The following is a 24309-nucleotide window of genomic DNA, read 5'->3' on the forward strand; positions in this document are numbered from 1 at the left end:
ATACAAGTCTGTGGAATTGGGTCATTAAAGCCAAGTTTGGGGTGAAGGGAGGGGGGTGGGAGAGCAAAGAAGTAAAGTATTTGTAATGGGTATAGTGTGTGGAGGGGTGTCATGAAGGTAGGGCCGGAGTTCAGGAATTGGGTGAAGTTAAGAGTGGGTAAGGGTGATAGAATCAGATTTTGGGAGGATTAGTTGTGCAGAGACGCAACTCTTTCTTTACTATTCCCTCATCTTTACAATCTATCTTCTAAAAAGGAGTTGTCTTGTGTTGCATTCTTGAACCTTGAGGGAAACGAGCCTGTGTGGGGTTTGGATTTTAGGAGATCCTTCAATTATTGGAAGCAGTGTTGTCAAATGCAATCGCATATTCGCATATGTTATTATCAAAGTGAAAATCGAATATTCGCATATGCTATTTGCCACAGTCGCATACCCCAAATTATGCTATCTACCAATATGCGATAGCTTATTTTTGTGTGCGATAACATATGCGATGGCATATGCAAAGTGTGCGATGGCATATTTTTCTGCAATTTTTTTTTCTTTTTTTTTTTTTTTTTTTTTTTGTGCAGTATATGCGAACGTGTGCTGATTGCACATAGTCGCATATGCTATTTAACAACATTGATTGGGAGTTTTAGGACCTAATAAACCTTACGACTCAACTTGATCAGGCTCGATGGGTGCACATGAGTGACGACAAGAGAGAGTGGACTCTTACTAAAAGGAAGACATTTTCTGTAAAATCTTTTGCTTCAGAGTTGACTAACTCTAATAGATTTGTTGTCCATTTTCCGATTGCGCTAGTCTGGGGCTCCAAGGTCCCTTCCAAGGTGCATTTTTTAACTTGGCTAGTTGTGCACAAAAAACTCCCCACGCTTGCTCTTTTGATTCTTAGCGGTTTTGTGTGTCCGAACTTTTGTTTTCTTTGTAAATCGTTTGGAGAATATGTGAATCACATCCTTTTACATTGCAATCTTTCCGTCGCTCTTTGGACCCACTTCTTCGGCCATTTTAGAGTTTGTTGGGTCCTTTCAATCTCGATTTTCACCTTGTTTCAAGGTTGGGATTCGAACTTTCTCTCGAAGAGAATGAAAACCTTGTGGATGTTATTACCTTTTGCAATATGTTGAGGGCTTTGCCTGGAAAGGAATAGGAGAGTATTCAAAGGCAAAGAAGCGAACGTTCATGACATTGTGATCAAGATTCTTGGGTGGTTGTTTTTTTGGAGCAAATTAAATCCTGACTTTAAAAGGGCATTCTTTGATGATTTCATTTCTTAGATGGGACTCGTTGTATGGTAGGTAGGTTTGGTTGACCGGCCTTTGTATCCTTTTCTCTTTTTTTCAATAAAATTTATATTTATCAAAAAAAAAAAAAAAACCAAGCGTTTATATTCTTTAGGCTAATAGGTTGAAGGTGGTGATTGATGGCCTGATTGGGCAGGAGCAAGGGGCTTTTGTTAAGGGGAGACAAATCCTAGATGGTGTCTTAGTAGCAAACGAGTGTATTGATTCAAGGAAAAGATTTGGTAAAGCGGGTTTAATTTGCAAAATTGACATGCATAAGACTTTTAATCACGTGAATTGGAATTTTTTTTTGAGATATTTGATGCAACGCATGGGATTTGGAGATATGTGATGAAGTGTGTTACCTCGACATCTTTTTCGATTCTTGTGAATGGCATCCTAGCTAGTTTATTTAGAAGTTCGACGGGCTTGAGGCAAGGGAACCCTCTCTCCTCGTTGTTCATTCCAGTGGTGGAGGTTTTAGGTCGTTTCTTCCGGAGGGCAGGTAGCCTAGGGGAGATTTTTGGCTTCTCGGTTGATCAGGAGGGTTCAAGAGTGTCATTTCTTCCGTTTGCGGATGACACGATAGTGTTTTTGGATGCGAGGGATGAACAGATGAGGTATCTGAGATGAGTGCTTTGTTGTTTTGAGATTGTTTCAGGGTTAAGGATTAAGTTTGGAATGAGGAAGATGTTTGGGGTCAGAACCGTTATGGGAGGTCCCAGATGGACCACAACGTTTGGATGTCAATGGGTGTCCCTTCCGACCACGTATTTGGGTTTGCCTTTAAGGGCAAAGTACAAGTGTAAATCAATTTGGGATTCGGTGATTGAACATATGGAGAAGAGGTCAAGTTCATGGAAAGCAAAATACTTATCTAAAAGAGGGAAGTTGATTCTAATCAAGAGCACATTGGCTAGAATCCCGATTTATCACATTTCCTATTCACGATCCCAAAAAGGTGGAAGACAGATTGGATAAGTTGGTTAGAGACTTCTTATGGCACGATAAGAATGGGGCCAAGAAATTGCATTTAATAAATTGGAAAGTAGTTTTTGGGTCTACGAAGGATGGAGATCTTGGTATTAGGGGTTTTCGGGTCACCAATAGGACATTGTTAGGAAAGTGATTGTGGAGATACAGAGTTGAAACTGATAATTTGTGGAGGAAAATAATTAGGACTAAGTTTGGGGAAAGTTGGAATAGTTGGGAGAGTAAGGGTATGTTTGATTGCATGGAAAGTCACTTTCCATGGAATTTGAAATCCATGGAAAATTAGTTGTGGAAAATAGGTAGGGTTGGAAAATCAAATTCCATTGTTTGATTTCACTTGGATAAAATCATGGAAAAAAAATGAGAAAAAAGAAGAGGAGAAGGAGGAAAAAGATGAGAGGCAGGGGAGAGGAAGAAGACGATGACGAAGAAGAGGGAGGGGGAGGATGTGGCGACGAAGGTGACTGCGACGGTGGTGGCGACGACGATGGTGGCGACGGAAGTAAGTGAAGAAGATGGGGGGAGAACGGGGTGGTGGTGGTGGTGGCGGAGGAGGTGAGGGATGGAGAAGAAAGAAAAGAAGAAAAAGAAGAAGAAGAGAAAGAGAAGGTGGTCGGAGACGGAGTCGACGGCGATGGCGACGATGGCGAGGTTAGTGTAATGGCGGTGGTGGTGGTGGTAGTGGTGGTGGTAGGAAAAAATTGAGGATGGAAAATATGGGTGGATTTCATTTTCCCACCCATTTGGGTGGGAAAGTGAAATCCATGATTTAGTGGACTTTTTGAATAGGGTGGAAAATGAATTTCCATTTCCATGTGCAATCAAACGCTGGAAAAATGTCATTTTCCATGGAAATTAATTTTCCACCCTATTTTCCATGTGCAATCAAACATACCCTAGGTTAAATTGTCATACGGGTGTAGTGTATGGAAAGGTATTATGAAGGTGGGATCGGATTTCAAGAAGTGCGTAAGGTTTAAAGTGGGAAAGGGGGGTAAAGTCAAGTTTTGGGAGGACTGGTAGTGTGAGGACACAACGCTTTGTGTTCGTTTTCCTCGCTTTTACAATCTCTCCTTGAAAAAAGGATTACTCTATTCTGCTTTTATGAATCTTGAGGGAAACGAGCTTGGCTGGGACTTGGGTTTTAGGAGAGATTTCAATGATTGGGAACTTCAAGATCTACAAGATTTAATGACTCAGTTTGATCATACTCAGAGGATGACTACGAAAGATAATGCGAGGGTGTGAATCTAAACTTAAGCTTTAATTTTTTTGTTAGTTCATTCGCGACAAGTATGATCACTCTTACCAATCCTTCTTAGCAATTCCCATTCGAATTCATTTGGGATTCGAAGACTCCATCAAAAGTGAGATCTTTCATTTGGCTAGCAACCCTTGACAAGCTACCCACCCTCGATCATTTAATCAATCGAGGATTTGTGACTCCAAATTATTATTATCTTTACAATTCGAATGGTGAGAATGTGGACTACATTTTGATGCATTACCATATATCCTATTCCATTTGGTCCCACTTCTTCGGCCTTTTCAAAGCAATTTCACAAATTTGATGTTATCCTTATTCTAAAGCTGGGATTGTTCCTTGTTCATGGGGAGAAAGAAAATTCTTTGGAAGTTACTCCCTTTCGCTATTACTTGGGGGTTATGGTGGGAAAGGAATAGGAGAATCTTTACACGGGGTGACTTCTTCGGATCACGATTTGATTTTAAGTGTTTTGGGCTTGATGTATTTTTGGTGTAAGTTATGTCCAGAGTTTAAGGGTGTATTTTTTTAGGAGTTCGTTTTTTAGATGGGACTCTCTTTGTAACTTTTAGCTTTTTCCAGCGGATGGTCATCTCGACCGCCGATTCTATTTGCATTTCTCTTCTCTTAATAAATTTACAATTATCAAAAAAAATATTTTTTAGGCTATAACAAGTGTAATCATTTGATTTTTAGCTTTTCCTATTTAATAACTAACAAGCATAATTAAATAAATGAAGACAACAAAACTTGATTTTGTTAGTAAACAATTATTTACAAAGTGTAACTGATGCGACTAATATTGTAAATTATGGACCCTAACATCAATCTCTACAATTGTAAATTATGGACAGGCAAACTGTGCACAGTAACAGCTCAAGAGAAGGAAAAAAAAGAAGGGTATTTAGAAATACCCTTCTTTTTTTAGAAATTGATGATATTAGGTCTATACCCCCTTGCAAAGTGCAAGATTAGACCATAAGTCGACGTTGCATTTTCTTGATGATTTAAAGTGAAATGGGGTATACCTAATATCACCAATTTAACAGGGGTTGTTTCTAAAATAACCAAAAAAAGAATGAGAAGGATACTGATGACAAACATCCTATTTTCACACGGGGTGCCACAAGCTCCACATGTCGAGGGGAAAGTCATCACCTGCCCAAGAAAAGTGGGTGAGAACAAAAAACACAAATACAGAAATGGAATTCAGGTGTCTCTTTCAAAGATAACTAACCTCTTCAGGTGCAGAGTATCTAAACAAGGCTGAAGCAAACTCCTCACTGTTACCCTGAGCAATAGCTTGACGACAAGCCACAGCTCCAACTGCCCCATGTGGTTCTCTTTTTGTTCCATCAGGGACATGCTTGCTTTCTCCAGGTAATGTTTCCTGGCCAGTCTGTCTTTCAGGTTCACCTCCTGAGGATGACGGGTCGACAAGGAATCCCAATGATGCTTGTTGCTCAGGGGTCCTCTCATAAAACTTAATGGTCAATGATGGGTCCATCGATGGAGCATACCTAAGCAATGCAGTAAAACATTTAGAACCAAACCACCATAGTAACTAGAGTTTCAGTATAGGTGAACTAAGATGCTATTTTAAACATTGCCAGAAAATCATGAAATATACAATTCTATAATAAATAATAAATAAAAAGAAACCACACATCTCACCTCTACCATTTGAAAACTCTACCAATAAATGGGGAGAAACAATTCTAATCAAAACCTCCCAAACTCAAAAACTGAAAGGAAAACTCTAAACATTACAAAGTTATAATTTATAACTTCATTGAAATCTAAACAACTAAAAATTTCTGAACACCTTAATTCTCTCAACAAACCTTGTGCAAAAAAATTCAATTTGAGAACCAACAAACCCAAGACCATCTACAAGCCTCAATATGATGTTAGACAAACCATGGCTAAACTAAACTTCATCAAATTCAAGTATTTTAAAAATAAAAAAGCAATATTCCTATCTTCTACCAAGGTTTCAGATGCCTTATTTATGCTATATAGGGTCAGCAGCATGAGCCTTCCCTTGCTTCAATTCTATATATATTCATGTCTCATCTAAAAAGGTGGAGTTGGCTGAATGGATCATGTTCCACTACTCAATTATGTCTAAAACCAAAAACACACTAAATACATCCAATTGCTGTGGCGTGTTCAAGCGCACCTTAACAACCAGAAAAAAAATATCCACACCCCTCTCCTAAAACAACCACCTTGTCACCAAAGATTTGGTGTTGGCTAGCAGCCCTTTGTAAAAACAAAATAAATTTACTTAACAAAAATTGACTAAAGCCAGAATTGTCTTACTTTAAGGCTACATACAGCCGTTTCTCGCGATCTAACCCAAATCCTTTCTGGCCTTCCCCATGCTCTTTAGAGGCTGTCAACCTACACATACTTTCTAAATGATGTCGCCATTGATCTTCATCGCACATTCTCAAACTATCCCTATCAACTCGCATATTTTTTGTATCACCCATTGGGGGGATATATACTCTCAAAAGCATCTATTTATCTTTCCACTAATAAACCAAAACATCCTTATTTCGACTATGTTCGTTCTATGAATAGGGGGCATTTGTGAAGGGTAGACAGATTCTAGATGGGGTGGTGATTGGCAATGAGTGTATTGATTCAAGGAAGAGAGACAGGAACCCGGGTCTGTTGTGCAAATTTGACTTTCATAAGGCTTATGACCACGTGAATTGGAACTTCTTGCAGTATTTGCTAATCAAAATAGGGTTTGGGGATAGATGGATTGGTTGGATTATGAAATGTCTTGTTGGCTTCCTTTTCCATCCTTATGAATGGAAGTCCAGTATGTCACTTTAGTAGTTCAAGAGGGCATACAAGGGGATCCGATGTCTCCATTTCTGTTTGTGATAGTGGCAGAAGCCTTGAGAAGGTTAGTGAAGAAGGTGACTAGTCTTGGGGAGTTGACGGGTTTCAGGTAAATTTCGAAGGTCCAGAGGTGACTCATCTTCAATTTGCAGATGACACCCTGATTTTTTTGGGGGCATCCATTGATCGGTTGATGTTCTTTAGAGGGCTCTTGTGTTGTTTTGAGGTGATCTTAGGTCTTAGAATTAATTTTAGGAAAAGCACGATTTTGGGAGTTGGTTCAGTGTCCAATGTTTAGGAGTGGGCGGCAATGTTTAGGTGTCAAGTGGAGACCTTTTGGGTCTCCCTTGGGTGCTCATTCTAGAAGTAAGTCTATTTGGGATACGGTGATAGAAAGATTGGGCAAGAGGTTGAGTTCGTGGAAATCCACATATCTTTCAAAAGGTGGTAAGCTCATTTTAATTCGGAGCACCCTAGAAAGCATATCGGTCTATTGTTTGGCTCTTTTATCTATCCCTAAGAGTATAGAAATTAGAATGGAAAGGATTATTAGGAATTTTTTATGAAATGACAAAGATGGGAAGAGAAAGCATCATTTGGTAAAGTGGAAGGTGGTGTGCACCATAGAGCACGGTGGGTTGGGTATCAAGGGTTTTAAAATTACTAATAAAGCTTTTCTTGGTATATGGCTATGGCGTTTTCAAGTGGAGAACTGAGGATTTTGGAGGGGAGTAATTAAGACGATGTTTGGGGAGAAGAGATTTGGGTGGGAGTGTGGAGATGTAGGGATGTGATAACTCCCTTTGGGTGTGGGGTGTGGAGAAGTATTGCAAAGGTTAGCCGAGAGTTCAAAAGGTTGATTGCATTTAAAGTCGGTATGGGTGAGAAAGTTCGCTTCTGGGAAGATGGATGGTGTGGCGAGATCCCTTTTTCACTACAGTATCCAGCACTCTTTGACCTATCCTCCAGACAAGAGATGCCAAAAGTTGCCTTTGTTTCTCACAACAGTAATGAAACCTCTTGGGACTTAAGGTCTTAGAAGGACCTCCAACAATTGGGAAATTTAGGATCTTGCAGATCTATCCTCAAATCTGGACCTAGTTCGCTTTGAGGTTTCTGGGAGCGATTGTTGGGAATGGACTTGCAACAAGGAGAGATGTTTTTCAGTCAGCTCATTCAGGAACTCTTTCCTCTCAAGGTTCGGGGACTTATCCTGTGACCCCAATTGAGGGGCAAAGGTGACTTATAGGATCTCTTTCTTTGTCTGGTTGGTGGTCCATGGAAGGATTCTTACTTTGAATCAGTTAATTAGGAGGGGTTTCATTTCTCCGAATTTTTGTGTTTTATGCTACTCGAATGGCGAACTGATGGACCATATTCTCTTACATTGTCCTTTTACGCTCAAAATTTGGTCCCATTTTTTGAGGTTGTTCAATTCTTCCTGGGTTATGCCTTCATCCACCTTATCAATTTTTCAGAGTTGGAATCGTAAGCTTTTCATAGGCAAGAGGAAGAGTCTTTGGGCCTTGCTCCCATTTGCTATTTGTTGGTGTGTGGAAGGAAAGAAATAGAAGAATCTTCTCCGAGGTTTAAAGTTCGAACCAAGATGTTATTTTGGCGATTCTAAGTCTTATTTTTCACTGGTCCAAGTTGGATGGGTCTTTTAGAAGGGTATTTTTTGAAGATTTTGTGTTTAGATGGGATGCCCTTTGTAATTTGTAGAGCTGTCTTTTCTTTTTCTTTTTCTTTTTCTTTTTCTTTTTCGTTTTCTTTATCTTTTTCTTTTTCTTTTTCTTTTCTTGTATTCTCCTATTTTTGGCCAATCCCCTATCCCGCCTTTTTAATGAAATTGCTTTACATACCCACAAAAAAAAAAATTGTTTCCATAACATAATCAATCTTACTGCTTATAAACTAAATTTTTAGTCGCTCATGATGATACTTCAATGGAAAGGGGAAAAACGATTGAACCCTAGCCGACTTCAATTGACTGTACCAATTCCGACTTCTTCTTTTTTTTGATAAATATAAATTTTATTAATAAAAGAAAAAGGAGAATAGGAGGCTGAGATAGCCCCCAATCAACAAGACAAGAAAAAACAAGGGGAAGAAATACACACCCAGCTTGGTGCTACTGGTCACAAACGGTGTCCTAGTTAAAAACAAAATCTTGAAAGCACACTCCCTCAAAATCTTTACTCATCTTAGACCAAAAGAAAAGAAACCCCAAAATCTCTAAAATCACCGTGTGAGACGAGCTCTCCTTGCTATAAAACACCCTGTTGTTGCGCTCTCTCCAAAGACCCTAAGCAATAGCGAATGGAAGGATAGCCCAAAGATGCCTCTTTCTAGAAGAGAAGATTTTGAAACTCCAGCCCTCTAAAAGTGCATAGAGAAGATATTGAAACGCCAATTCCGACTTCTCTCGTCTTCCATTTCCTAGAATGTTGAAAATTCAATTGAATTAACTTCTAATTTTCTTCTCATGACTTTGGTTTTGCCCATAGGATGGCTTGGAAATATTTGACTACTTTATAAGACGGACAAACCCCCTTAGGAAAAAACGCTAATATTAGGGGGAGCAACTTGGTCATGTCCCTCTCGAACCGAACCTAGGCCAATGTTTTTGGTGTTTGAATGGGGCTCGTACTAGGTACGTAAGTTCGCAACTTCCCGTACAAAACACTTTGCTCAACTGTCCACACAGGAAAGCATACCCAACAAACCCATTCGGGTTAAGAATCTCAAGTCCAACCTCGGATTAAGCTCCGATTATCACCCAACCCAACCAACCTGAGTTGCACTTGTATTCAATACAATCGTTTCATACCTTTGGTTAAGAGTACATGCATTCAAGCTCTACCGTACAGATTTAAAAATAAGAGAAGACCAACATGACACACCCGTTCACAAACGAGTCGGATATTCAATGTGAATCGTCCTTCACATTGACCCATCTGAGATCCAATGTGACTTGTCCCAATATTTTGAAAATATCGACCCAGTTAGCTGGATATTTGTATTTTTTATTAAAAAAAACTAATTTTTAATAATTTAAATGTTAATAATCTTAACAAAATATGATAGGGAGCAACTACTTGCAAATCACAAGTCGCCCCTTGCACCCCAATCTATAAAAAAAAAAAATTGTTTTCCTAGGTATTTTGAAATTCCAATCAGTTGCAACCCACTCTCTATTTGTCTTATGAAGGATGAAGAAAAAGAGCACTCTGTTTTTTTGTTGAAGGAGGTTCTTTCTATATCTATCTCTAGCAATTTTTTGTTGAAGGAAAAAAGAAGTGCTCTATTTTTTTTGGTTGAACAAAAGGAGTGTGACTTCTTTTCTTTGGGAGTGCAACCATGTAAATGGAGTCCAAGGGAGATGTTTTAAGTGATGATTGGTCCTAGGTGGTGTGCATGTAGTTGCTCCCAATATGATATGGTATTTAAAAAATCATATTATAATTATTTCAATATAAATATAGGTTAATACATATTATAAACTGAGTTAAATGGTTTCCCTCGTCGGAGACAAGATGAATCAGGCAAGTCAACTCGGTATTGGTGGGGGACGAGACAACACAGAATATCAAGATTTAAAACCATGCTACCACACTGCAATCATAATGCCACAGTCTAGTGTTCATACAAATCACATAACACCAATTCTCATCAACATGTGAACAGCTATTTAAAAAAACAACCATGCAATGTTGTGCAATTTAGTTCATTCCGTAGTCTCACCAAATTGGGCAATTTTTTCCTTCACCGCGGCTTGTTGAAAAAATTGTGAGCTTCACAATTAAAACAGAAACATGAAAAAGATGCCAATTACGATTAAAAAAGAAGAAATAAAACCCAGCCCTACTTTCTAAAGGAATCCCATAGTCATTGTAGACACCTAAAGAGTACCATTCAATAGTACATTAACACTGAAATTAACATTACAATGCAAGAAGAATAGATAAATGCAACCAATACAAAAAACATCATGTCCAAAAGAAAGGCCATATTTGAAGCGCATAGCATAAATTGGCAATAATCAGAAACATGTAAATTACTAATGAAGCACCAAGCAGCAAATGATTCGAATCATCCGAAAAGCAGACAGATCAATCTCATAGAAGGATCATAAAAGTTCAGATAACTAAAGCTTTCATGCAACCCAAACCTATCTTACAGGTTTTCAATGAAGCTATTGCCAGCTGGATCATCGAGAATGAAGGTGAAGGATGTATCTCCTGTCGCACACGATTTCAATTTCATCAAGAACCGATCTAGAGCTTCGGCCATCTCTGGTTCCACTTTCTGGAGAGAGAGGGGTGTTCAAGAAGAATGATTTAAATATAGACATCAGCTGCCATACAACAGAGTATCAAAGTTAAATTTACCTTGCGTTCGTCTTGAAGGGCCTGCAATTCGTCCACAGCTCGCAATAATATGCCTTCAACCTAAAATAATACCAAGACATAAAATTGGTACAGAAAGAAGAAAATAACAAATAACGGACACTAGAAACAAAGAAACATTCAACCAGGACAATATAATATGATTTCAACACAAGCTTCATGACAAAAGTCATTCATTTCGGAAAAAAAAATGATTCATAAAATTGCCAATTCAAAGAATCTGAGGTTTCAATTGGGTGACTTACCAGCTATAAGTAGGGAATAAGATATATTTTAACTCAGCACTTCACCCAGACCCCTACAATCTTATACAATTTTCTAGATACTGCTATAGTATGTTTAGATATAATTTTTCCTTCTAGACTTACTAATCTTAAACTGCAAAATACATGAGGAAGTCTAGAATACAAATGCAGACAAAAGAGGCTGTCAGAGTCTCCATCAAATACCAAAAAGAACATAATTTCTTAATTCAATGGCCTGGTCTGGAAATCCTTCCACAATAGTGATTATTAGCAAGCTCAAATAGTTCTTAGTTAATATCATTAGAATTTAGGGATATGCATTTTCACTAACATTCCATAGAATCTCTCTTTTGATAAATTAACAAGTCATAGAATATGGAGCGGCTCCATTGAAGTAAAACATTCAGGTTGTGCATTTGGGGGAAAAATTCCGGCTTCAAGCCATCAAAAGTGCATCTAGACACAAATTTAATGCTTGGGGAGCAATTGGCTTCCCACTTCCAGCATAAGTGAAAAGCCAACAACAGGCAAGAATCAATAGCAGCTCAAACCTGCCTCTGGCTTCCCAAGTCCACGAGTAGTTGTTCAGTCCCGTGAACATATTTTTTACCTTTTTGTCCCTTGCCTTCTTCCACAATTCCAAAATTACCCCCTTTCAACTATCAAACAAGCATCATTTTTACTGTTTTGTCCCCCTTTTTCCATAATTCCCCAACTACCCCCATCAAATCACCAAATGAAAGTTTTTATCGTTTTGTCCCTTTTTTTCCATATCTCAAAGATTAGTGTCTACATCCATTTTCAGTGTGTGACAAAATCCACGTCTCTCTCTAGTGTATAGAATTTATTTTTTACCAAATGATCAACATTGCTTTTATACCCCAAAAGCACTTCCTGAATTCGGTTAGCAAACATCCAATTACGCAAGCGTGATCCTTATAAAAGTGATTCAAATGATGCTTTAGAGTTTCCTTGCCAGCCGTAAGCCCAGATGAAAGCACAGTATTGAGTCAGTCAGTTGGCAACAAGCACAAAACTTTTTCCAAATTATTTCCCACCAAAGAATGTTTAGTGTTATATTTCAATAGACAAAACAAGATTAATTGATTTTTCTGTTGAATAGTGAGAAAGAAACTACAAATAGATCTTATAAGAAATTCTTCAAATTGGATCAAGTCATCAATCCAAAACTTGTGGCTAAAACATCCTTTAGCTTGGCAACAACTCAATTTTATTTTATTTTTTTGCTAAATGACAATGCTAACTGTCTAGTCAATATGATTGTTTACCGGATAGTCCAAGAAAGTAAGTGTGACATCATAAATAGGGAAATTTTTTAAACGAAAAATGGTTGACAAAGAGAGACTTGTAATAGGAGCTTCATGATGTTGTTGGATACAAGGATTTTTTTTTTCGATAGGTAAAGAGTTAGCAGTAAGCAAGTGAAGTTGGGTTCAAGGGAGTTTGGACCTAGGACATGGGCACAACAAATCCACATGTCTTACCAACTTCGCTAAGTTGGCACTTAAAATGAGTAGTTATTTGCTGGCTATGGGGTTCGAACCCATGCGCAAGTATGTGCAGAAGATCTATGTCTTCCCCCTTAACCTCTCGGGCAAACCAGCAGATACAGGGAATTTCTGGAGGGGACTTTACATATTATGGTTTGCCTACGAAAAAAGGGGCTTCAGAGTAACCAAATCTTGCTCTCGGAGAAGCTTCTTTCACCTAGACAAACAATCAAGATCACACCTCTATGAACATACTAGATAGATTTATGCTTCTTCTTCCTTGGGAGGAGGTTGCAGTCCCCTTGCCAGTATATGATTAGTAACCCCCATTTTTAGAAGTTGGTTAAATGGAGAGTTGGCCCATCCCTTTCAGGTTTGAGAATATATGGTTGTCCAAACCAATATATTTGAATTGATTAGGGGATGGTGGTTGTCCTTTCCTTTTAATGGAAGATTGGGAGTTTGATTTACCCAGAAGTTGAAGGACTTGAAATAAAATCTCTAGGTGTGGGATAAGGAAGTCTTTGGTAGGGAAAACCTGAAAAAAAAAGGAAAATTTGAGAGAGAATTTGATTGGATGTGTTGGAAGAAAATACGGCGTTGTCCGAGGAAAAGTCGAGTTGTCTAAAACTTAAAGGTTGAATATGGGAAATCGATGAACCTTGAGGAGATCAGAAGGCAAAATCTATAATCAGGTGGCTCAAGGAAAGGGGCAATACTTCAAAAGTTTTTCATCACGTAGCAGACTAGCAGCTAGCTACCAAAGGAACAATCACATTGTTAGACCAGAGATCAATGGGTCCATGGTAGATGGTGAAGATGGAATCAGAAGAGTGGTAGAGTGTTATAGAAATCTTTACATTGCGGGGTAAGGCCTCTACAGGATAATCTCTCCTCCTTTGATAAGATATTGTTGGAGCATCAATTATGGTTGGAAAGACCCTTTGAGGAAGATGAAGTGTTGGCATCAGTCACTGGAATGGAGGATGATAAGGCACCAGATTCCAATAGAATTTCTCTAGCTTCTTACAAATCTTGTTCGCATATCATGAAGGAAGATTTAATGCTCGTCATAGGGGCATCAATTTTATTCAACCTTCTCTTTATGAGTGTCCTTAAAGTTTCACTCCATATACTATGTCTTCAACCTCCTTACTCTAAAGTCTTTTGAATCCAAAAGAGCTCTTGAGAGTTGTATCACTCTCTAGTTGCGTCAAGCCATCAACTAAGACCACATCATGTGCAAGTAACATACACCAAGGGGCCTAATCTTCAAAATGAGCAATTAATTCATCGATAATTAGACTAAACAAATATAAACTTAAAGTCAGTCCCTAATGTAAAACAATTGTAACCATAAACTCATTTGTCAAACTGACAATTTATCCTCACACTAGTCACAACACCCTTGCACATTTCCTTGATTGTATCAACCTATGTATTTGAGACTCATCTCTCCCAACTACCAACCAAATTAACTCTCAAGTTAATCTATCATGTGTTTTTTTCTAAGTCAATAAAAACAATTTGGAAATTCTTATTATCTCTAAATTTCTCCATGACTTATCTAAGTAGCACGGTTGCCTCGATGACGGACCTCCCGGCATAAAGCCAAATTGGCTATGACATCTTTGTTTTTTTTTTTTTTTTTCGATTCACCTTTCCTATTATTTGGTGCCTTGATAGATTATGTAGTTGTGTATGTCTCCTTTGTTCTTATATATAGATACCATGGTACTACTTCTCTATTTATCTGGCATATTCTTAGTCATCAAAATATATTGCATACCTTAGTTAGCAAGGACAAGGAGAATCCAATTCTTAGCATGCATTTCCATACTTTCTGGCCCTAAGGCCATACTTTGTCTTCATCTTTGCTAGTGTTGTTTCAGTTTATATACCCTAATTCAATGAAAGTATATGCATTTCCTAGTCTCCCATGTATCTCCTAATCCTAGTCCTGCCTCCCTGTAATTCTCATTTAATAATTTCAGAAATAACTCTGCCACCATTCCCTAATGTCTTCATCTTTTACCAGGACTCTCTTTTGTCCTGTGAGTCTTGGTAAAAATATTAAGAAAAAATTATTCAACGAAGGTTATTAAGAAATGAGTACAAGCAACATTGCAAAGTAACTATCTAAGCAGAAAAGAAAATGCAATACAACAAGGTCAAAGAACCAGCTTTGCTAAACAACTAAATAGGATTAGAAAATAGAAAGGATATACAGTTGATAGTGTGCCACGCTGAGCTTCTGGAGGAATCTCGAAATCCAATTCAGGAATCTACGCACACAGATAAAAATAAAAAATAAGACAAAAATCAAAACCACGCAGATAATGCCAAAGTCACTTTCATGAGAAGTGCACAATAAGTACTTGCATGGAGAGGGATACAACATAGTACTTTGAAGTATTAGCATGATAAAAATCTTAACAGACAAGCACTTGAACCATTAAAACCTTTTAGAAAGCAATAAAAAAAGCAAAAGAAATAAAAAACTACAATAATTCAAAAGATTTTCCAAATTGGTGTGAGTAGATGAAGAATTGGCTTGATGAAAAATGTTTTCCCAAATCCAGCTTGTAAGATCTCAAAGGCCAAGGAAAAACAGTCAGCAGTTTCATGGACAAAGAGAGGGGAAACAGGAGAAAGACGGAATGGCGCTACACATACACAAAATCCAACTTCCCAGATTGAAAAAATAACATAAACTTAAGGGACAGTCCCAGTATCATTCCTGTACCAATCATTCTTTGAAACTTTAACCAATTACACATCAAAAATGATCTAAGAAATACTTGTTGCATGAGAATATGCATGTGAGGAACTTAACAAAACAGTGAACAGCACTTCATGGGTGAAATCATCACGAGAGAGCATATACTATCTGAAGGTTACAGATAAATGATTACGTGGAGTTTGTAGGATGTATAAGGTGAACATTTGTCAAAATTTAACAACATATCATTTCAATTGGTTGAGATTGAACCGCCTGACCTACCCCAAAAAAGAGTTCAAAGTAAACCAAAGAGATTACAGGCCACATCATGTTCTTTGTATTCGAATGGGATAAGATTGAAGGAATGTTCACAAGTAGTTGTATCTGCTTTTGAGGTACCCTCTGACTCTTCTCATTTAATAAATCTATATTTACCTAAAAACAAAGAATTAATCTATAAGTCCCCTTTTTTATATTCATTTATTATTTTAACCCTGGACAAGAAAGTTCAGGACTGCTACTCTGAAATAAGGATAGAACACACATCCAACGATCGACTATTTCACCATTGGCTTAACACAATGGACAAATATCTACTACAATGAAGTTTCTGGATAATGATGATTAGTCCCAAGGAGTGTATAGACTCAAAACTAAAAGAGGAAAAGACGGGTTTGGTGTGTAAATTAGATCTTCAAAAAGCATATGATCATATCAATTGGGGCTTTCTAAGGTATATAATGGATCGGATGGGTTTTGGGTGTGGATTGAGTGGATAATGAAATGTGTCTTCCCGTCTTTTTCAATCCTTATCAACAGGAATCCAACGGTTCACTTCAGCAGTTCTAGGGGTTTGAGGCAAGGGGATCCATTATCACATTTTCTTTTTGTGTTGGTAGCGGAAGCATTCGGGAGGTTGGTTAAGAGAGTAAGGTTTACTAGTGAGTTATCGGGTTTTCAAGAGGAGGGCGGGGGAGAGCAGGTTTCATTATTACAGTTTGTGGATGATACTATGTTTTCATTGATGCATCTATTCATCAGGTAAGATTCTTGAGGGTGTTCTTTGTTGTTTTCAGAAAATTTCAGGGTTAAAGATAAATTTAGGAAAAACTAAGTTATTTGGGGTCGAGAAGAGCCAAAGATTAGGAGGTGAGCCAACAATGTTTGGATGTTCCCAAGGAGTCTTTCCATCTGTGTCGAGTATACCATGCCTTTATCTTCGAAGCACCTAATATTCTGCTCTTTGATGATTTTGAATTTAGATGGGATTCATTGTGCGGAAATTAGTACCGTAGTTTGCCTAAGTTTGTAACTTCACTCAACCAGCTGATTTGCTATTAATATAAATGTTTTACTTATCAAAAAAAAAAAAAAAGCAGCCATCCAAATTCCAAACAAAGAAGAGTCGCGATCCCGAATGGTGTCCCATTCCTATAAGTCTATAACAACGTATATTATCTACGTGGCACATTTTTATTGGAGTTCAAACACATCGTGCTGTGTGCACGACTTGGTTAAGAGTCCTAGGTGTTTTGAACTCCAACAAAAACGTGCCATGTAGACACCGTACCTTTATTATGCGAACAGGACACCATTTTGGATCCTAACTCAACAAAGAAAACCACTTTTGGGCGTTACTCTCACTCCCCAAAAAAACGGATCAGGAAAAGGGTTTTGACTTGGCTGGTCTAGTAACTGATAGGAAAATCAAACTAAAAAGGACCCGTTGCAACTCCTCTTCCATCTATAAAACTCCAAGCAATGTGGGAAGTGAGAAAAGATTCTGTGGAACAATAGCAAGAAGCTAAAAAGAGCATAGCATTTCAACTAATCATAATACATATGATGATATTTCTGCCATATTTCTAGAGAAAAAGATCATGAAAATGGACTCTTTAACAAAATAATCTTTCACCCATCACCAAAAAAAAAAAAATGGAGTGTCACTCTAATCAACTTTATAACTCATTACATAACGATATTGATTATTTCTTCCAACGTGACGATATAAAAAATAAGAAACCCAATTCCCATAACAGATCAGATGATGCCTAAAGTTGTCAAATGGAGAACATATAAGAAAGGGAGCTTTGGTATTCCACATTAAACATTGCATTAGAAAACTAATGGAGTACCTTAATCGAAGCAGAATCAGATTTCACCACTTGCCGGTCAAGCATCTGCAATGAATTGCCTCCATCAGTTTATCTTACCGAATAGAGATACTTGTCCAATTAGAAATTGAACCATCAAAAATAATCTGAACACGATTATGAATGTGTACGTGTGCTTAAATGCAGGCATGCAAGGAGGTGCATTATATGCATATGTTCCATGTATTGAACAGAGAGAGTTCCTGCATGCTACTAGCTGAGACTCCACTGCTAGCTAACATCAAACACGCTACAATTTCTGCTTACAAATTCAGTTCACATAGAACTTCTTTTTTTCCTTCAAGAAAGCATTCATATAGTTTATTATTTTATTAGTAGCAGTTTGTGACGGTTGTTTTTTTTTTAAGTAGTTTGTAACTATTCTCCACAATATTGGTATTTGTTGTAATACAGGGGCTTCCACTTTATCAATATTTCACTATGATTGAGATAACCTTTTGATCACCCGATGGAACCTGCAGACGGTAGCAACACCCTCGAGGTTGGAGCTCTCCAGCAAACTGGATTTCATTGTTCCTAAGAGTAGACCACAAAGGGAAAAAATGTTTCAGTCAACTTCATGCGACAAAAATAGCACATGATTCAAAAAATATTTGAGAGTATTTTTGTAAAATAAATTTAAAAAATAATAATAAACAGTACTACCTTTCATTACAATGTGGGCATTCAAAGGCCATCAACAGAACCTGAAAATACCAAAATAGGGGGGGATAAAGGCTTATTAACAGAACATACAGAAAACTCATCAAACCATTTACCAATATAGACTCAGATCGTCACTAAGACACGTAGTGTGAAATTCAAAAATAAAAATGAGGAAAATATGATACATACCTCTCTAAAATGGGGAATATTGAAGAAAGAGGGAGAACAAAGTACAAGGAGGCTGAGGAAGCCTTCAAAAAGCAACAAAACAAAGGAAAGCTAGAACATCAATGATTACATAAAGAGTTCCATTTAAAAACAACGTCATCAAAAGTAATCCCCATGAATTCTATATTTTATTTAGACCAAAGGTACATCAAGCCCAAAATCTCCAAGAAACTGTCGTGCGAGCTTCTCATCTTACTATTGAACACCCTGTTATTTCTCTCGTTCCACACCCCCCAAGCAATAGCCGAGGGAAGTATAGCCCAAAGGAATCTTTTTCTGGGAGAGAAAGCATTACTGACCCACCCTTCTAACAACGAGGAGAACTTACGGGGAAAGACCCATTGAATACGAAATAGACCAAGGAAAGTAGACCAAATATTATAAGAAAAAGAGCAATGAATTAAAATATGGTCGACAAACTCCCCATCCTTCAAGCAAAGGGGACAACAATTAAGTGTGATTTAACTCCGAGCAATCAAATTGTCCAATGTAAGAATCTTCCCACGGAAAGCCAACCAAACAAAAAGGAGATTTTAAAGGGGACTAATTTGGACCAAATAATGGACCCCAGGAAGGATCGCTCAGCATAAAGGTTGAGCCACTTCTGGAAAGAACTGACAGAGAATCTCAAGTCCTTAACCCTCGTTCATTCCCACCTGTCCTGTACGCTTACATCAAGAAGACATGAATGCAAGAGATCAAAGAAAATGTCACCTCTGTTAGCTCCCAATCATTAAAATTTCTCCTAAACCCCAAATCCCAAGTAGAGCTGGGATCGTTGCAAATCAAACACTGATGGATTGAACAGTTCTTTTTCAAAGAACAGGCGTACAAAGACAGAAATTGAACTACTAAAAGCGATGTGCTACAGCAACTATCCTCCCAAAATCAGATCCTGTCACCCGTGCCTACTTTAAACCTAATCCCTTTCTCAAACTCCTCACTCACTTTTAAAATTCCCTTCCAAACACTACACCCATACGAGCCTTTAGCCTAACCTCTTTTCCCCGTACTTGGCCATAATGACCCTCCTCCAGAGACTACCCCTCTCCTCCCCCAAACCTCCAAAGCCATTACCCTAAAAATGCTCTATTAATTAGTCTAAGACCCCTAATTCCTAACCCTCCGTTTTTCTTGGGCATATAGATAACCTTTCATCTGACTAGGTGATACTTCCTCCTACCATTCTTGTCATTCCACAAAAAATTTCTCATAAGTCTCTCCAATCTAATTTCGACGGATATAGAATGTGTGAACAAGGAGAGAAAGTAAACCGGGATACTCGTCAAGGTGCTGTTTATCAAGGTCACTTTTCCTCCTTTAGACAGATAATTGGCCTTCCACGTACTCAACCTTTTCTCCAATCTCTCAATCATCATTTCCCAAATTTTGACACTATTGTAAAGTGCTCCCAGTGGTAAGCCCAAATAATACGTAGATAAACTATCGTGCCCACAACCCAAAGTAGCAACCATCAAATGCATATCACTCACATCTCCTGCCCCAAAGAGCTTACTCTTCTGTAAATTGATATGTAACCTAGAAATAGACTCAAAGCAACACAGTAATACCCGTAGCACCCTCACCTAGTCCCTCGAATGATCCAGGAAAACCAAAGTATCATTCGCAAATTATAAGTGAGAAATCAACAGACCATTCTTCACCCTAAACCCCAAAAGCTTTCCTAATTCGACTGCTCTTCTAAACAATCTTCCCAGAGCTTCTACTACAATGAGGAACAAGAAAGGAGGAAGCAGATCCCCTTGCCTCAACCATCTCGATCCCCTAAAAAAGCCAGCCGGACTCTCGTTAACAAGAATCGAATAGGAAACCGCTGTAACACATTTCATGATCCAACTGATCCACTTCGCACCAAAACTCATTCTCCCCATCATATACTCTAAAAAGTCCCAACTCACGTGATCATAAGCCTTTTATAAATCTATTTTCCCGATCATGCCCTATTTCGTCAAGACATTCATTGGCCATCAAAACTCCATCCAGAATTTGTCTACCCCTAATGAAGACCCCTTACTCGTCTTCGATAAGCTTAGGGAGAACTGCTCCCAAACGCGAAGCAAGCACTTTGAATAGAATTTTGTACACCGAGCTTACCAAGCTAATGGGTCTGAAATCACCTTACTTATCCGTCCCAACTCTCTTGGGGATCAAGGCCACGAAAGTGCTGTTAAGGCTATAATCCAAGAAACTCTTTAACAATCTTTGAATCTTCTTCTACCAATATCTATATGCTTCTTCCATACTTCTATTTCTCTCTCTCACACCCTAAGCCCTAGTTGGAAAGTTGGTATGAAGCCATGGATGTGGTCCAATTTGATGAGTTTGGAATTTGAATTTTGGTACTAAACTTTGGAATGTGAAATCCAAAGAGTCATAATTTCTACCTTGGCTTATTATTTTTGGGGCAAAAGCATTTGAGGATGTTTCCTTTCAAGAATACTTGTTTGGATAGGAGCCAATTTGCAGTGTATGTGTGTGTTTCCTTGTTGGTGGATCGCTCAACCCCCTTCCTTTGTTTATTTTCTACTAAATTTATATTCAAACAAAAAAAAATGTGAAATTGTCAATTGTCGTAATTGTTTAGACTTTCTCATGATTTTTCTTAGAATTATTTACTCATTTATTTATTTGGATATTTCATAATCTAACTATTCAAAAAAATGCTAATTAGGCGCCGCTTAAGCAAAATTTTGGCAAGCCAAACGCCTCGTACCATGCCTTAATGTTTAAATTCCGGGCTATATTTTGATATAGAAATGGAACTTTAGCACTAAAAGTTTAAAATATATAGGTCAAAAAATCTTCTAACTTTAATAACAAGTTAACAACAACAAAAAACACATGAACCCTAACTCCAAGTATAAAGGTTTAATCTTTAATCCAACCACCATGACTACAATTCAAGAAAAACAACAATAAATCCATAAATAAAATTTAAAAAAAAAAAAAAACCTTCAGTGATTGAACAAGCATTCTAATGAAGATCAACAATACTTTCAGAGATCTTACATTCTCTCCACAACGCATACATAGGCTCTCGATCTGATGAAGCGGTGCTTCCGACTCGTCCGCCACAGAAACCGCTTCGGCGGCTGATCCTACGTCAATGATGGGGTTCCTGGATTCCATTTTCTCTCTTCACAGAAAGCTTGAGTGAGGCAAAGATAATGGTTTTGTTCACAGTGGCTAGAATTAGGGTTAAGGTTTGAAGCTTTTTAAAAATATATTTCAGACTCGAGTGTTCGAGAACAGAGCAGACAAAAGCTTGCAAAGCGCGAGCGTTCTAGATTATATAAGAATCCCTGATTAGTGTAGTGTAGGACACTTCTGGTTTGATGCGAAACTCTTCGCATCAAAATATATGTTAATTAGGGCTGTCTAACGGATAGGTATCCGATCGGATCGTATTATATCCAAATTCGAATCCGAAACAATTAATGATATCCGAATTCGAATTCGAATTTAAAAAATATATGGAATATTCAATCCGATAAAAACAAAGAATTTTACTTTGAGAGAGAGAGAAAGAGGAGAAGAAAGTATTACTTGATGCTGGTCGGTCGGAGGAGACAGTTACGGAGATCGTCGTCGAAACCCACCCTCACCGTTGCTGCCGACTGGTTCTTGCATTTGAAGAGCGGAGAAAATAAAATTTTAAAATTACATTTCGTTGTATTACACGGCTAACACAAGATTACATATATATATATATATATATATATATTATATATATATATATATATATATATATATATATATATATATATATGGGTCGCGTTCCTACGACCCCCATTACGACCCTCATCGCGACACACGAAATTAGCCATCGGATTTAGCGCAGATCAGTGGTCCAGATCGCATGTAGATTTAAATTCGATTGTAATGTAACAAAGTTTGTTATTTACAAACGCCTCCCCGTTAAAAAAACCCAAAAACAGATCTGATTTCTTCTTCGTTTCTGCGTTCGAAGACACACAGATTCAGCTCCTTCAGATCTGATTTCTTCTTCGACAGATTCGTCTTCTTCTTCACTCTCTTCTTCTTCGACGTTATTTTACAATGTTTCAGCACAAATCGATCTCCATCTTCGTCCTCTTCAAACTCACATCTGCGACAACCATTCATCACCGTCTTCCTCATCTCTCTCTCTCTCTCTAACTAGTTGCGAAGAAGAAACGAAGACAGAAACCCAACTCGTCCACCCTCCCTCTGCTGGAAACGAAGACAGAACCTCCTCGAAGATACCCAACTCGGCTTCGTCCTCATCTCTCTCTCTCTCTTCTTTCTCTCCAACAGAAACCCTAAGGTAAACCCTTAAATTTTATTTTATTTCATATTTTTATTTCATTTGTTTTTTTTTATGTATCGATTATGACGAATCGTATGAGTTTCTTGCAATCGATCTCCATCTCCATCTTCGTCTTCTTCTTCTTCGGTTTTATGTGTGTTGTTGGGTAGCATGGGTTTTCTGCCTAATGGGTTTTGGTTTCGGTACATTGTTCATTTTAAATGTGTTCCTACGACACATATGGGTTTTCTGCCTAATTGGTTTTGGTTTTGTTACATCGTACATGGTATGATACTGCAAATGGGTTTTGGTTTTGGTACATTGTTCATATTAAATCCCAAAACATGTTTTTCCAGTAAATTCATCATGTTTAGTATCAACCAATTCATTCAAAAATTACCAGTGAAATCGCTGGTAAGGCAAAAATTACCAATGATTTGCATGGTCTTATTAGTCCAACTCCTCAAGGAACTCCTCTTCCAATCGTTTTACTTGGAAACGTACAAATTCATTGCCTATTTAATGTGATACTTTCTTTCAGTCCAAAAATGCATTACTGTCCACTTTCTTGTTTCTGGATCAAATTGTCTGGCTTGGGAGAACTGGCATCTATAAGGTACTGTTTTTATGTTCCTTCCATTATGTATTCCTCATAAAATATTTGCGGGGAAAAAAAAAACTTAATTATTTTATTGGTACTCCAGAACAAAGCACGTGCAGAGCTAATTGGCAGGATCTCTCTTTTCTGTTGGATGGGCTCCTCGGCTTGTACCACCTTGGTTGAGGTTTGTACCATCTACATTCCAGCTTCAATGAGAAAGATTTTATACATAGGAATGTGAATAAATGAACGTTTTAGCTTTTGATAGAATACCCATTCACAATATGATCCCCAACTTGAACTATCTGTTTTGTTCCTCTCTTTTCTATATGAAGCTTGCAGAACTTGGAAGCCTTTCAACATCAACGAAGAAGTTGGAGAAGGATCACAAGAACATTGATAGCTAATCAAGTATGTTTAGCTTGATAGTGCAGACTTGTTTTAAAAGTGTGACCCTATCATATCTTCTCCTTCTCCATTTTTTATTCCAAAAACTGGTTCTTTTTTTACCGCCTTCGTGAATGCAGAACGAGCAATACTACAACAAACTCAAAAAATTAAATGATAGGACTTTGGCTCTCGTAAAAGCCGGTATGGATTTGGTGGTTGCGATTGGGTTGCTTCAACTAGCACCTAAGAAAGTCACTCCCCGTGTAACAGGAGGCTTTGGATTTGTCAGCTCATTGATCTCTTGTTATCAAGTAAAGGCAAAATCCCGGTTTGTTTTTATATCTATGGTTATATAGCGCAGAGTTTGGGTGATGAAATTTGTTATGTTGTGCAGTTGCTTCCTTCCCCACCGAAGACCAGGACACAATGAAAGTGGGAGATTCAAGCTTCCACACCATGAAAATAGACAAGTTCCGCTAACTTGACAAATGTTCTCATTATTCAGTTACCCTTGATTCAATGAAGTTGTGCTTGAACAGGAGATCTTAAAGTTCCATTCCTATAAGTTGACCTCATACTGGGTGTAATTCAAATCATTGTTAGTGAAGTTTGTACCATTTATTGTTGCTAAAAAACTGGTTTATCTTGGTCCAGTTGTGGTTAATGGGGT

At 37.9% G+C, this 24309-nt stretch overlaps 1 protein-coding gene and 1 pseudogene across 2 annotated transcripts in view; one reads left to right on the forward strand and one right to left on the reverse strand.

Moving 5' to 3' along the window:
* Positions 1-20231, reverse strand: part of LOC147382236 (uncharacterized) — a 33244-nt gene extending 13013 nt beyond the window's left edge. The window contains exons 1-10 of the mRNA XM_086428476.1: positions 19994-20231; positions 18301-18362; positions 18112-18152; positions 17901-17982; positions 17428-17472; positions 14799-14855; positions 10797-10856; positions 10586-10713; positions 4784-5066; positions 4638-4704 (exon numbers count right to left, since the gene is read on the reverse strand). Coding sequence (XP_086284602.1) covers positions 4638-4704; positions 4784-5066; positions 10586-10713; positions 10797-10856; positions 14799-14855; positions 17428-17472; positions 17901-17982; positions 18112-18152; positions 18301-18362; positions 19994-20231 — 1063 coding nt within the window. The remainder of the gene's footprint in view (positions 1-4637; positions 4705-4783; positions 5067-10585; positions 10714-10796; positions 10857-14798; positions 14856-17427; positions 17473-17900; positions 17983-18111; positions 18153-18300; positions 18363-19993) is intronic.
* A 2604-nt stretch (positions 20232-22835) lies between these two features.
* On the forward strand, positions 22836-24175 carry LOC147382237 (peroxisomal membrane protein 11C-like; annotated as a pseudogene). Its single transcript, XR_015173634.1, has 6 exons — positions 22836-22934; positions 23023-23148; positions 23190-23264; positions 23353-23433; positions 23585-23950; positions 24034-24175. The product of XR_015173634.1 is annotated as a peroxisomal membrane protein 11C-like (transcript).
* The last annotated feature ends 134 nt before the right edge of the window (positions 24176-24309 follow it).

Source organism: Akebia trifoliata, chromosome 16, assembly GCF_017979445.1.
Source record: "Akebia trifoliata isolate Shusen 1 chromosome 16, ASM1797944v1, whole genome shotgun sequence".
Lineage (NCBI taxonomy): Eukaryota > Viridiplantae > Streptophyta > Magnoliopsida > Ranunculales > Lardizabalaceae > Akebia > Akebia trifoliata.